Consider the following 15,856-nt stretch of genomic DNA (forward strand, 5'->3'; position numbering starts at 1 on the left):
CAGCCGCCTCCACCGCCTGCATCTGCTTCACCACCGCAGCCTGTGGCCGCCGCCACTTCTAGAGTCCGTCTGTCCATGCCGGCCAAGTACGACGGTGATCCCAAGTTGTGCCGCGGATTCTTATCCCAATGCTCCCTTCACCTGGAGATGTCGGCTGACCAGTTCCCCTCGGAACGAGCCAAGGTGGCATTTGTCGTTAGCCTGCTTTCGGGGAAGGCCCTGGCCTGGGCTACACCACTTTGGGACCGCAACGATCCTGCCACTGCCAGTGTCCAGAGTTTCTTTGTGGAATTTCGGAGTGTTTTTGAGGAGCCAGCCCGGGCTGCCTCAGCAGAGACTGCGTTATTGAACTTGTCCCAGGGGAGTTCCTCTGTCGGAGACTATGCTATCCGTTTCCGCACCCTGGCTTTGGAACTCTCCTGGAATAACGAGGCGCTCTGTGCTACCTTTAAGAAAGGCTTGTCCAGCGCCATAAAGGACGTCCTGGCCGCACGAGAAGTCCCTACCAACCTGAGTGACCTCATCCATTTGGCCACCAGGATTGACCTGCGTTTTGCTGAGCGACGAGAGGAACTGCTACAGGAAAAGGGAAGTGCTCGTCCCAGATGCTTTCCTCGTCTGGCGCCTATCTTCCAGCCTCCACCGCAACCCTCTTCTGGGCCTCCCGCCGAGGAAGCCATGCAGGTGGATCGGTCTCGCCTGACCACGCAAGAAAGGAACCGCCGTAGAGGCGAGAACCTCTGTTTGTACTGTGCCAGTACTGAGCACTTTCTAAAGGACTGTCCTCTCCGTCCACCGCGTCAGGGAAACGCTCGCACCTAGTCAACGTGGGAGAGGCGTTGCTAGGTGTGAATACCTCCTCTCCGCGCATTACGGTACCCGTGCGGATTTCCGTGTCCGCCAAGATCTCCTTTGCTGCCTCTGCCTTTCTGGATTCTGGTTCAGCCGGTAACTTCATCGACTCCTCGCTGGTGAACAAGTTCCACATCCCTGTGGTTCGTTTACTGAAGCCCATCTTCATCTCCACAGTTAATGGAGAGAGACTCGACGGTATGGTGCAGTTCCGTACAGAACCCCTCCAGATGGACATCGGAGTCCTGCATTCTGAGCGATTGGAGTTTTTTGTGTTACCCCATTGCACCTCAGAACTCCTCTTGGGTCTGCCCTGGCTCCAGCGCCATTGTCCCGTTCTGGATTGGACCTCCGGAGAGGTTCGAAGCTGGGGTTCGGCTTGTTTCGGCAGATGTCTCAAGTCGGTACGAGTCAAGTCTGCACCTGTTATTTCTCCTCCTCCCGGTCTGCCTGAACCATATGCGGATTTTCCAGACGTTTTTTGCAAGAAACAGGCGGAGGTGTTACCTCCACATAGGCCATATGACTGCCCCATTGACTTGCAACCTGGCACTACGCCGCCTAGGGGAAGAATCTATCCTCTCTCCCCTCCAGAGACTCTAGCCATGTCAGAGTATATCCAGGAGAACCTGCAGAGAGGGTTTATCAGGAAATCCTCTTCTCCTGCCGGAGCAGGATTCTTCTTTGTTGCGAAGGACGGTACCCTTAGGCCTTGCATAGACTTTCGGAGTCTCAACAGCATTACTGTAAAGAACCGTTACCCTCTTCCCCTGATTACGGAACTCTTTGACCGGTTACAAGGCGCCAAGTACTTCACCAAGTTGGATCTCAGAGGGGCCTATAACCTTATTCGCATCTGAGAGGGTGACGAGTGGAAGACGGCTTTTAACACCCGAGACGGGCATTTTAAGTACTTAGTCATGCCTTTCGGGCTCTGTAACGCTCCAGCGGTCTTCCAGGAGTTCGTTAACGACATTTTCCAAGACCTGCTCTATACCTGTGTCGTGGTCTATTTGGATGACCTCCTCATCTTCTCTACTAACTTAGATCAACACCGTGCTCATGTCCGCTTAGTACTCTCCCGTCTCAGAAAGAACCGTCTCTACGCTAAATTTGAAAAGTGTTTGTTCGACCGTACCAGCCTTCCCTTCCTGGGCTACATCATTTCTGCCAAGGGACTACAAATGGATCCCGCCAAACTGTCTGCCATACTGGACTGGCCTCGTCCCTCTGGCCTTAAGGCCATCCAGCGATTACTCGGATTCGCAAACTATTATAGACAGTTCATCCCGCATTACTCCACCCTTGTGGCACCAATTGTAGCCCTAACCAAGAAGGGGGCTAACCCGAAATCTTGGCCGCCCCAGGCCGAGAAGGCCTTCAGCGCTCTTAAGTCTGCCTTTGCCACCGCCCCAGTTCTGTCCAGACCGGATCCTACTAAGCCGTTCTACCTGGAAGTAGACGCTTCCTCTGTTGGTGCTGGTGCTTTGCTCATGCAAAAGACTACGAGAGGCAAGTCGGTTACTTGCGGGTTTTTCTCTAAGACTCTCTCCCGCTGAAAGAAATGATTCTATTGGGGATAGAGAATTACTCGCCATCAAGCTGGCCTTGGAAGAGTGGCGGCATTTACTGGAAGGATCGGTACATCCTGTGAACATCTACACGGATCATAAAAATTTATCTTACCTCCAGTCTGCTCAGATACTAAATCCCCGCCAAGCTCGCTGGTCTCTATTTTTTGCCAGATTTAACTTCCGAATCCACTTTCGTCCAGCGAGCAAGAACCTCAGGGCCGATGCCCTCTCTCGTTCGTCTGATGTCACAGGAGAGGAAGTCAAGCCACAGCACATTGTGCCCCCGGAATGTCTGGTCACCGTGGCACCTATAGACTTGCGTAACCTCCCTCCCGGAAAGACCTATGTTTCTCCCCGTCTTCGCCTAAAGGTTCTTAAGTGGGGACATTCTTCTCTTCTCGCAGGACATCCTGGCGTCCGAAAGACTCTACAACTTATCTCCAGGAGATATTGGTGGCCATCCTTGGAGAAGGACATCTCTGAATTTGTACAGTCCTGCTCTGTATGTGCCAGAGACAAAACCCCTCGCCAAAGACCCGCCGGCTTTCTCCAGCCACTTCCCATACCAGAGACCCCTTGGTCCAATATCGCGATGGACTTTGTTACGGACCTACCACCATCTCACGGAAAAACGATAATTTGGGTCGTCGTAGATCGTTTCTCGAAGATGGCGCACTTCATCCCGTTACCAGCCTTACCATCCGCACCTCAGTTGGCCAAGCATTTCCTCCAACACATCTTCCGGTTACACGGCCTGCCTTCACATATTGTCTCCGATAGAGGAGTCCAGTTTGTGTCCAAGTTCTGGAGGGCTCTCTGTGGATGGCTTAAAATCAAGCTGGATTTCTCTTCTTCATACCACCCCCAAACCAACGGACAAGTAGAGCGGGTCAATCAAATCTTGGGCGACTACCTTCGCCACTTCGTTTCCTCCCGTCAAGACGATTGGGTCGACCTCCTCCCGTGGGCGGAGTTCTCCTATAACCACAAAGACTCTTCCGCCACCAACAAGTCTCCCTTCTTCGTGGTTTACGGTTGTCATCCTCTGCCTCCTCTGCCGTTATCCTCCTCCTCCGGTGTACCTGCAGTGGATGACCTGGTGCAAGACTTTTCTGCCATCTGGCATGAGATGCGCCTGTCCCTCTTACAGGCCTCATCCCGCATGAAACGTCGGTCTCCTACTGTCCTGGTTCCTGGGGACAGAGTTTGGCTCTCCTCCAAGTACGTCCGCTTCAGGGTTCCTAGTTACAAGCTTGGTCCTCGTTATTTGGGACCCTACAAGGTCAAGAAGAGGATCAATCCTGTGTGTTACCAACTCCATCTCCCTCCCTCCCTTAAAATTCCCAACTGTTTTCATGTCTCCCTCCTCAAGCCTGCGGTCTTTAATCGCTTTTCCCCCAAGAATCTTCCTCCCACACCTGTATCCGGTACCTCGGATGTCTTCTCCGTTCAGGAGATATTGGCCTCTAAATTGGTCAGGGGGAGAAGATATTTTTTGGTGGACTGGGAGGGCTGCGGTCCTGAAGAGAGATCCTGGGAGCCAGAGAAGAATATCTTGGACCGTAACCTCATCCTCAGGTTTCTGGGTACCAAAAAGAGGGGGAGACCAAAGGGGGGGGGTACTGTAATGCTGAGCGCTCCGGTCCCTGCTTCTGGACCGGAGCGCTCGCAGCGTTCGTTCCAGATCCACTCACCTGTGCCCGCTCCGGCTCCCTCCTCCGCTCCCCGCTCACATGGTTCCCGGAGCGCGCGCCCCTGCACCATAGGGCGCGCGCGTGCAGGTCGTTTGAAATTTAAGGGGCCTGTTCACCAGTAATTGGTGCCTGGTCCAAACCTCCCTTCCTGTTTCCTGTGACCTGTTTCCTGTGACCTGTTTCCTGTTTCCTGTGACCCGTTTCCTGTGACCTGTTTCCTATATAAGTGACCTGCCCCTTCCAGCCATTGCCGGATCTTTGTTGCCTTGTTGCCTTAGTGAAAGCGTTATTTGTGTAATCCTTTGCCTGTTGCCGAACCCTTTGCTAACGACTATCGCCTCTGAACCTGTGCTGCCTGCCCTGACCTTTGCTACGTCTGACTACGCCTCTGCCTGTCCCTTTTGTACTACGCCTATATCAGCAGTCGGTGAGGTTGAGCCGCTACCAGAGGACACGACCTGGTAGTTACCGCCGCAGCAAGCCCATCCCGCCTTGCGGCGGGCTCTGGTGAAAACCAGTAACTACTTAGAACCGATCCTCCGGTACGGTCCACGCCAATCCCTCACTGACACAGCGGATCCACTCCCTGCATCGCTCCTGCTACCAGTCCGGACCCTGACAGCTCTAAATGTGCAAAAAACATACAATTGATGAGATATAACCTGTGCATACCAATATTGGTACTATCCACCAGGAAAGTGGAAAAAAGTGCCTGTATACAAAAAAGTGTGCATAAAAACAACTTGTGCAGTCCAGTGGATGAGGGGTCCCCACGAGATTCTCCTTTGAACTCGACCTAGCCTGTCTCTGATTGAAGTGGCCCTTTTGAATGTAAACAGTGGGGTCTTGTGGACAAAGAGGCCAAAAGAGGAATCCATGCCGTCTATGGGGACATATCGCCACCATTTGGATGCCATTTGGGAGCAAATAGGAGATTGAGGAGGCGCTCATAATGCACATATACAAAGTGAGATACCCCTGCAGAAGGGGACTGATATCTGGTGAGTGTGATCTCAGGTGGGGGACAAGAGTAAAGACTAGATATACCCCTATACACAAGTTCAGATGTTATGCCTGCCTCCAAAGACTCCCAAAAAATGCCCCAAAAAAAAAAACTCCTGCAACAACACACCTGGGCGTTTTTGTAGCAGGCGTTTTTTTTTTTTTGGCATTTTTTGGGCGTCTTTGGAGGCAGGCATAACATCTGAACTTGTGTATAGGGGTATGTATACACCTACACATAGGTGTGAAAGGAGCGAAGTCCTATGGGTGTTAATAATTTCATTAGCGCAGCCATAGGGTTCTGCTACTTTCACACCTATATATGTGTATGTGTGTGTGTATATGTATATATGTGTATGTGTGTGTGTATATGTATGTATATATATATATATGTATGTGTGTGTGTGTATATATGTGTGTGTATATATGTATGTGTATGTGTGTATGTATGTATGTATGTATGTATGTATGTATGTATGTGTGTATATATATATATATATATATATATATAATATAATCTCCCTATACACAAGTTCAGATGTCATGCCTGCCTCCAAACACGTCCACAAAAAAGCCCTATAAACGCCTGCAACAAAAAGCCAGGTGTGAAAATAGCGGAGCCACTATCCTGTTCTATTGCGATTCTAATACAAACAAACTTTTTTTTTTTTCTGGTTTTGGACATGCTACAGAGCTGAAACTTCACAGGTACACTAAATCCAAAGAAATCTAATTTTTTTTTTTTTTTTTCAATAATTGGCTCTCTATCAAAAATGACAATTTTAAGAACTTTTTTTTTGTGTGATTAATAGTCCCTGGGGCATGACCCAGAACCCTAGGCACTTTTTAGGGGAATTTATTGGGTTTTAGGGCTTCAAAATGGGGTTTTTTGATTAACTAAGTTCGGGACCCATTGATTTCAATGGGGGTTCTGAAATCCGGGCCGAACTTTCGGGTAGTTCGGGTGTTGTGGTCGAACCAAACTTTTCAAAAGTTCGATCATCCCTAGTAAAGACACTAGAGTTTACCGCACGACATTGGTGTAATCAGATATGTATGCAGGGGTTTCTTCACTGTAAGAGCAGTAAGGATGTGGAATTCTCTTCCGCAAGCAGTCGTATCAGCAGGGAGCATTGATAGTTTAAAAAAACTATTAGATGGGCACCTTAAAGACCACAACATACAGGGGTATACAATGTACGGTTAACAGCAAACACACACACACCTCATAGGTTGGACTGATGTCTTTTTTTAACCTCACTAACTATGTAACTCGGATTTTGGCCTTCCCCCCAATGCGGTGTGGAGCAGCGTCTGGCCTTTGGTACCACAGAGGGCCAGGTTCGGCATCTCCAGTTTATTTCATCATCCTTTTGGTTTTTCTGTGGTTCGTGCCTTTGTTTGAGGGGTTTGCCACTTGTCTTCCCCAGTGAGTTTCCATTGCCCTCGTGGGATCACCTCTTGGTGCTGTCGGTTCTTCAGTAACCGCTGTTGGAAAATATTCACGAGATTCCTCTGCTTGCATGTCCCAGAAGGTGGTCTTCATGGTGCCTTTCTCCTGCATGTAGGGTGTCGGAGCTGCCAGTTTGTCTTGTCCAAAAGTAATCTCTGGTTTTCATTTAAATAAGGCATGTGTTACCTTCCTTGTGTCCTAGCCTAAGCACCCTAAAGCGCTTGCCTTCCACTCTTTAGATGTGGCTCAGGCAATCAGGGTATATACCTGGTGACGACTGAGTCGTTCCAAAAATCAGATTCCCCATTTATCCTTACAGATGGATTCTGTTGGGAGCTTGCCGCATCTGCTGCTACTATTTCCAGATGGATAGGCAGACTGTGGTGCAGGCCTAATCCATTAAGGGTCAGGATCCTCCTTCCCTGTTATGGCGCATTTTATATGGGCGCTTGGTGCCTCTTGGGACTTTGGTCATCAGGCGTCAGTGGTACAGGTTTGCAAGGCATCCACCTGGTTGTCCGTACACATTTTTACAACATTATTATAAGGTGAATGTGTTGCCATCTTCGAATGCCTCCTTTTGGCTGCAAGGGGTTGCAGGCCGGAGAGGATTAGTCCTCTTTTTTTGAGGGTGTACTTTTTTGTACTTGTCAGGTGAGCTCCAGTTGTTCCTGGTTGCGCTCCTGCATTACCTGGTTGGCTATGTTTAGCCCTGTTGGGAATTGTTTCTTGCTGTTTGTTTCCCACCCCTCATGTTGATACTGCTTTGAGACGTCCCATTTGACTAATGAAGATATGTCACTGTGTCCGTCAATGAACTAAAGAGAACTGGATTTTTGTCTCACTGTAAAAATCCTTTTCTCTGATGTTCATTGACAGACAGCACCCACCCCTCTGTGGAGTTGGGTTATGTATTCTTCGGACACTGCTTGTTACTAAACTTAATCATAGAACAGGAAGTGGGAGTATACCACTTGGGACTGCCCCATGGGTGTAGTTTAAAACTTTAACCCTTTTCCGCCTACTGTCCTACTCCTAGCAAGCGCAGCATAACCCATTAGACTAATGAAGATATGTTACTGTGTCCGTCAATGAACATCAGAGAAAAGGATTTTACGGTAAGAAAATCCAGTTTTTTCCTCTAGGCACAAAGCGTGCCCTTTGTGATTTGCACATTTGGCAAGTTTACTATATGGACCATCTAGTGCCTATATGTAAGTGAGACCTATTACTAGGTACTTCTCTTTTATATTTTAGGTGTAACAAAAACCCACAACCTCTCGTATCAGGACTGTGAGTCTCTTCAAGCTGTATACAATCCAGACACCTGTCCAAATGTGCTCCGAGCACCAGCCAGGTTAGTAAATTATAATTTTTAGTCTTTACCAGAGATGCTTTATGTACTATAGTGGATTACTGGAGTGTGGGCATTCACTTTTCTATTTTATCTTACTGGCAGGCCATTTACAAAGGTTTAACAGAGGTCTTCTTCCTTCGGTCTTCTGTGCCTTCAGTCTTCTCTGCTGCTGCTGTCTTCTCCTCTGTAGACACGGTCTCCCGTGATTGTGCCAGCTCCGCTATTTGCAGCTACTATTGACACAAGAGGGGGGGGTCACCGGGTGGCCACACCCCATGGCTAGAAGAAGCCGCAAAGAGCGGAGCTGGCATAATCATAAGAAGGTGTCGGAGGAGGACCAGGTCGGCGGCACAGAAGACCAGAGGAGGATTTTTAATAAAGGACTTAAAACAGTCTTGTCATTATTTACACTACAGTGCTTTTTTTGGGGGTGAATGGGTACCCCATACTCGTTCACATGAGGAGGGCAGGATCTGGGGCACCCTTGTTAAAGCGGGCTCCCAGATTCTGATCTGCCCAGAGACTCCCACAACAACCGCCAAGGGTTGTCGGAAAGAGACCCTTGTCCCCATCAACATAAGGACAAGGTTCTCCCCATATGTTGAGGGCATGTGGCCTGGTATGGTCATTGGGGGGGGGGGGGGGCATGTTCCTCCCCGCCCCTTTCCTGACCTGCCAGGCTGCAGTTCCCCCTCTAAATCGTCATGATCCGACTTGGATGCGACTTCCATTCAAATCAATAGGCTGTCATAGGAAACCATTGATTTTGCCGTAAAATAAAAAAAACGTTTAATATTTTATGCTGCGTTTAGCAGCGTCAGATGTTTTTACAGCTGTAACACCGGTCCTCAGAATGTGCTAGACCTGGGGTTTTTTTGCAGCCTTAAAACGCCTATGCCACTTACAGCTTCTAAACGCCTGTGTGTGCATGAGACTGTAGAATAACATGGAGGGGCGTTTTTTAAGCTGCAAAAAAAAAAAAATGCATGACGCTCCTAAAAGTGGCTCTGAAAACACTGTGTGTATTAGGCCGAAGCGTCTCATCAATGAGTGGAGTTGCTTTTATGCAACACGTGTTAATGTACCATAGTGCACATTAACCTGCATGTGTTAACTCTCCACAACCGTGTGAATCCACAGACTATTACAGTACATTGGTTTTAATATAATTGGTGGTTTTGTGTGATGCACAAGATACAATGTCTGGTACATATTCAGTCCAGATAGTGAAAGTCTCTCAGGTTGTAACCCCATACTCGAAAGGAGTAGCCGAATGTGTTTTGGGTTGTAATTCTATGCCCATACTGTGTATAAAAAAATATTATTAAAATGACAACTTTGTGTTGTCATACTTTTCCAAAAGCTTATGGGGAAAAAAAAGTCTTCAAAAGATGCACAGTTGCACCAGTTTTATAAAATATCCCCCTATGTCTGTCTATGTGTATTGTGTGTGGTTACTATACAGTATATGTCCACTTGGGGGTAGCAAGTATCTATAAATGCCTATCCACATATAAATGTACATAAGATGGCAGCTTCCTTGGCTGTAAGGGATATAAAGGGTTTAGATGCACCTTAAGGTGGTTTGGACACTGATAAAAAAGAAAACGTTAATCCAACCCCCATATAACCCCGCCTCCAACCGTTTGTTTTTTCCTCATTTCCGAGGAGGTTAGATTGTGTGTGTGTGTGTGTGTGTGTTTTTTTTTATTTTTTATTTTTTTTTAGCTTTTAGTGGAAACTACAATTCTGTATAGGACATGTTTACTAGAAGGAGAGGGGGGTGTGCCAAGAGGGTGTTACTCAGGAGCTAGAGATAGAAAACCTAGGGGCAGGGTACGCAAATTCAATCAACTAATAAGGCCACATCAGTAGATGGATATACATGAAAACCTGGTCCTTATGGAAAAGGTTTAGCTCTCTAGTTTCTGCTGGGATGTCATGACCAAATCTATCCGGTTACAACTCCTCTACCTTTGTAAGCCACAGCCCTACTAAGGGGGGCTGTGCCGGTTTCCAGGTAAGGGGGATACAGGACTTGGCCACATTCAGTAGGTGACCGAGAACAGATTTCTTACATATTTTAGCATGAATTTTGGAAACGTGCAACAGGAAGCAAGCCAGGGTCATCAGGAATATTATAATCAGTAAATTTTAGTATTTTCCGGACCTCTCCCCAGAAACTCCTTATTTTAGGACAAGACCAGAAAATATGTAACAATGTTCCACATTCCTAATACAAAAATCAATCAGTGCAGACAGATGATATAAAATTAAATAAAATATTGCAGCTGAACACAAAAGATAAAGCACCGCTATCTCATAAAATATTCCATAAACAATAAAGTGCAGCGCAAGATAAAAATATAGTCCATAGACAGCAAGATCCCAATCCAATTCGGGTTGTGCAGAAAATAAGGAAACAACTCACCAGTGAATACACTGCGCTCACCTGAAAATGAAATAAATAGCGCTTTCCCCAAGGGGTTAATCACCAGGAACACTCCTCAGTAACCACTGCTCAGGCAAGGGATTCTATCAGCTGCTCCAATCCGGACTCATCCATGTGCATACCATATATAAAAGCGAGATGCTCTAAGTGCTCTCTGTAACGCACTTTATTTTTAAACATAAAAGAAGGTATTGCACTTACAGCTTGAAATAAAAGCATATTAGAGCATAGTGTTCTCTTCATGTCACCGTGCCTCTAGAACGGAGAGACACAGTGCCGATGCATACAGCACAGCTTCAAGATGCAGCTGATCCAAAGGATGGCGGCGGGTGACGAGCTGCTCCACTTCCCATATGCGTATCGTCCAATAGGGGACTTCGTCAGGGGGACGGTGAAGTTTTGCTGTCACCCACTTCCTTAAATAGCACCAGATAATCATTGTAACAAACACTGTTGAGACTGCAATGTCTCCCATCGCCATCTAGTTGCTCAATTCCCATATATCAGACTAAACTGAATATATAAAAGGCAAAAAAAAAAGTTTTCCTTAATCACCTGCCATCATCCCTATAGATCCTGCACCCACAAGACAAATCACAACATGTATATTACAAAAAAATAGTAACAAAATCCATAATAATTTTATAAATAAGATATCTAAAAATTATTTAAAACCAAATAAAAGATTTTATCTATCTGAAATGAAACAATTGAGGTCAAATTCCACATTTAACCACATTGGAGATGACACCCTTGTTTCAAAGATCCAAAAGGATTCTCGTTGACTAAAGCCTCGTACACACGCAACGAATGTTGGCCGTGAATTCGGCCAACGTCCGATCGGCCGATTGTCGGCTTGTTAGTATGATGCTTCCGACAACCGACTGCGACTTTTCGGCCGAAAAAAATCTGGTGTGCATGCTATAAAATTTTTTGTTGGCTGTCAACAGAACGGCCGATTGTTCGTCAGTCAGTACAGATTTCGGCAGACAAAAATCAGATGAGCAAGGCTGGGCATGCTCAGAGAAGAAAAAACAAACGGAAAGTAAACCAGCACATGACATCACTTCTGAAGTTGGTTTTTGTTGGCGGAAAAAATTTGTGTGCAGTCTAGAGCACATTTCAACCAACACGACAACACTGGACAAAAGACGGCCGATCGGTCAGCCAACAATCGTTGTGTGTGTACGAGGCTTAAGCCTCCTAACAAAATGACCCCCTCTCCAGTGTTTTTTAACCCGTTCTATGCCCCAGAATTTTAATTCTCTGGGATCTCTGTTGTGGTGAATACGGAAATGTTTTGATACACTATGTGTTACTTTTCCTTTTTTAATGTTACCGATATGCTCGGCAACTCTTACATGCAGGGCCCTTGACGTCCGGCCTACATACTGGAAGCCACACTTGGATTCCAGCATGTAAACGACACCTTCCGTGTTGCATGTGATAAGGTCTCTGATGTTATATTGTTTACCTGTATTTTGAGCAATAAACTCCTTCCGTTTTTTATTATTATGTTTGACCTGTTTGCATGCGGAACCTCTCCCACACGCAAAAAAGCCAGAAAGGAAAGGGAGAAAAGTTTATTTTCCTTTTGGACAGGCGGGTCAACAACCCCTGGTGCGATAATGTCCCTCAAAGTTGGCGCTCGCCGGTAGATAAACTGAGGGCGTGGAGGTAAAACAGGCCCCGGTATACAATCCCTAAGGAGAATTCCCCAATGTTTTTATAGATGATCTTTTCAACTTTTGTATGTTGAATATTGTAGTCAAGGATGATTTTAAATTCCTGTTTACCTGACCCTTTCTCCTTTTTAGAATACCTAATAACATTCCTATCCATATCTTTCACTTTCTTCGTTTCCGCCTCCCAGACTATTCTGTTAACCTTTTCTCTACAAATCCTGCAGTAAGCATCTGGGATTGAGAGATGAAATCAGCCTCCATGGAGCAATTCCTCCTAAGGCGGATATACTGGACCTTGGGGATATTGCCCAATCAAGAGGCATGATGACAACTCTCTAACGGAATGTACCCATTCCTATCTGTGGGTTTGAAATGGTGTGTGGAAGGTCCCCCTTTCCTTGAAAATTTCAAGGTCCAGAAATGTCATCTTTTCCTTGTCGATGTTCCATAAGGAAATATTCCTCTGGTTACTATTAAGTTTATCCATGAAACTTTTTGTAAACTGGCATAGTCCCCTTCCCAGACCATGAACAGGTCATCTATGTACCTACGGTAGCATGTGAGCTGTTCAGGGCGATGTTGAAAAACGGTCTCCTCCTCCCAGTGTGCCATAAAGAGATTGGCAACACTGGTAGCGAAGCAAGCGCCCATTGCAACTCCCATGGTCTGCAAGAAGATTGTTGGTTGTACCAGAAGTAATTCCGATTTAGGTAAATTCTCCTGACAGCAGCAACATTGATCAGAGGTATTCAAAAAATGTTTATAGAGGAGAGATGGAGTCCGGTACCACTGGGAGAAAATCTTAAAATTTTGTTTCCTGCACTTTTGTGCAAGTTGAAGATTTTAATGGAAAGTATATTATATTAGTACGTTGGCTTTGCGTAAAAGTTCTACCCAGGTCTACATCCCATTTTCTCAGGAAGGGTAACTTGTAGTCTTCTGATGGCAAAACCAACATAGAATAAATCTTCGAAAGCGTATGGGAAAGTGGACCCAGCTCAGTACAATATTCTTCCAATGGGGATAGGCTACGGCCATAGACACCAGGGGTGGGTAAGGTATGTAAAAAGTGGCTTTTTGTGCAGTTCGCCAGAAGTCCAAATGATATGGGCCAGTACCAGCTGTCAGAACCTGCAGTTTAGGTCAGCACCCTGATATCACAAAATAAGAGGCCCGGTACTGTCCCGAATCAAGTAACGAACTAAAGTCTCTTTTCCGTAAACCCGGACTAAAGCACGGGTTACCCAAAATGAGGAACAGTGGGGATTCCACAGGGGACAACTTACTGTTAGCGAAAAGCCAATAACAAATACGTGTCGTAGCCCCAATAAGTGGCTGTGTTTTTAAGGGAAGGCAGGAGGTCCTTATAACACCACGGGGACATTTGCAACAGCACACAGCCCTGCACTTTTTAAAGTTCGGCCAAAGTTTTAAATCACTATGTCTGCACCAATCGTTTAAACGACCTAATTGGGCTGCCTGATAGTATCTATAGAGATCAGGAACCAGCAAGCCACCCGAGCGTTTAGGGAGTCTCAGCAAAGACCTCCCAATCCTTGGGTGTTTATGCACCCAAATAAACCCAGTAAAGAGTGCATGTACTCTTTTGAAGTACTTCATGGGTATAACAATAGGTAGGGCTTAAAACAAGAATAAAAACATTGGTAAAATACTTATTTAAATAAAATTGCATCTCCCAGACCAAGAATGAAGCCTCAAGTGCTAAGCTTCCAACAACGTGTTTGCTCTATTTGGAAGTGGCAGGAAGTTTAGGTCGAAGGTACGTGAAAGATCTGCCGGGATAAAGTTACCTAGATACTTCAAGGCTAGATCAGTTCATTTAAATGTGAACGGAGTTTCCCTCGTCTGGAGCTCCTGTATGAAAGCATGTAGATTATGCCCCCCCACCCGATCAAGGCGGTGACCAGCCGTTCTAAAAAACGGAGGACTGCTTCTCCGCTGCCGATGTCCGTTGGACTTACGAAGCACTGCCCGAGCTGACTGAAGAAGTGGGGGAGACCGAAGCTTCCTGAACCAACGCTACCCCAATTGCTTGGTCTTTTGTATTCTCCATCTTCGATCCGCCACTGTGCTTGTGTGTACCTGGGAAATAATGCTGAATCTCGGTCTTGGGTCCACTACTTTTGGGGGTCTTGCAAGAGGTTCTAGGCTTCCGTTGCTTAGTCGATCACATGCCGCTGTTAACAAGTAGTGTGATCGGTCAGACCCAAGAGCTTAGGTGTTCTGTGTCTTCACACGGCCATGTCCAGACCACCCCCCCCCCCCCACCTTTCCATTTTAAACTGTAGCCAGTGTCTTTTCCCAAACCCGTCAAAAATTCAATGCCTATTTTTTTTTTTTTTTTAAGCAAAGGTCCTAGGGCAGGGGTCTTCAAACTATGGCCCTCCAGTTGTTCAGGAACTACAATTCCCATCATGCCTAGTCATGTCTGTGAATGTAAGAGTTTTACAATGCCTCATGGGATGTGTAGTTCTGCAGCAGCTGGAGGGCTGTAGTTTGGAGATCCCTGGCCTAGAGGATAAATGGTGGGTGTTCACATGGTATTTACACAGCGTTTTTTTTAAATGCAAATTGTTTTGGGGGAAAAATACATTTTGATTTTAGTGAACACAAACCCAATATAATGCCCATTTTTTGGTAAAATATAAAAATGTAATGTCGAGTACATGGATACCAAACGTGACCCTTTAAAATTGGGCATGCCAGTGGAGCGGTGACAAACTACAGTACATTAACCACTTAAGTTAAAATCAGTATTTCTCTTTCGTTCATTGACACACACAGGTCCAGAATCTTCATGACCTTTGGGTTATGCTGCCCCCTACATTAGGACACCAGGCAGGAAAAAACTACCACGTCTATGGGGGGAGTCCCAGGGGATATAATCCCACTCTTCTGCTTAGTCAGGTGTAAGGACCTAGTTCATTGCTGGGATCTTTGGTCCTAGCTTTTTTCCTTTGTTAAAAAAAAAAAAAAAAAAGGTTTTTCTTTGTTTTTCTATTCCTGTGAGAACTACAATCCACTGGGCGATGGACTGGTTATCTGCTGGATCCAGAGGGTCCCCCCAGTCTGGCCAGCGAGAGAACGCATGCCTCAGCTCCGCGCTAGGTCAGCCGCGACATAGCCCCCACTGGACAGGGGCTTGCCTGCGAGTTAAATGTCTCGCCAGGGCCTGGCCCCGGCCTGAGTCGCAGCGTGCCTCCTGGCCTACAACACCCCCATTCCGGTGGAGTGGTGGACTGTCCCGAGTGGTGCCCAAAGTAGTGTTCCCCCCCCTTCCCCCTCTCCCCTGGTGGTCTTTTAGGGTGATTGTGGGCACCTCCCTGGGACGGTCAAACCCCCGGGTTCCCGTCCTTCCCTCCTTTTAGTTGTCCTGGTGGGGGCTCCTGCCAGGGCCCACCCTTCCTGCTAGATAATCTCTTGAGATCCCCTATGGGTCCCGGGAGCTGCGTGTGCCCACCATTTTGCTGTAGATGGTTGGCTATGTTATCGGCGGCCATGTTTGTGATGTCCAGCTGCCATTTTCTTGTGGTTTCCCATTGAAACCAGTGGCAGCCGTGTTTTTGGAGCCTTATGGGCGGTGAATTTGGTGGTGGAGCCCCTCCTTATCCCCTAGTGCTGACTCCTAGACTTCCTCTTTCCTTCTGATCACCGCATGGTGTGCAGTATCTGGTGCTGCTTAGTGCCTGTCCTGTGGTGGTGAGTCCCTGTGGGTGCCTTTATTGCTCTCCCTCTCTCTGGTGTAGCAGCGGCTGGTTGTGCTGGG

General features: G+C 46.8%; 1 protein-coding gene across 1 annotated transcript in view; it reads left to right on the forward strand.

Annotated features, from left to right (window-relative positions):
* The window catches only part of RAD9A (RAD9 checkpoint clamp component A), a 154,000-nt gene that overhangs the window by 45,883 nt on the left and 92,261 nt on the right, over window positions 1–15,856 (forward strand). Inside the window, exon 5 of the mRNA XM_082268221.1 lies at window positions 7,833–7,932. Coding sequence (XP_082124347.1) covers window positions 7,833–7,932 — 100 coding nt within the window. The remainder of the gene's footprint in view (window positions 1–7,832; window positions 7,933–15,856) is intronic.

The sequence above is a fragment of the Pelophylax lessonae genome, assembly GCF_965119305.1.
Source record: "Pelophylax lessonae genome assembly, chromosome: 9".
In the NCBI taxonomy this organism is placed as follows: Eukaryota; Metazoa; Chordata; class Amphibia; order Anura; family Ranidae; genus Pelophylax; species Pelophylax lessonae.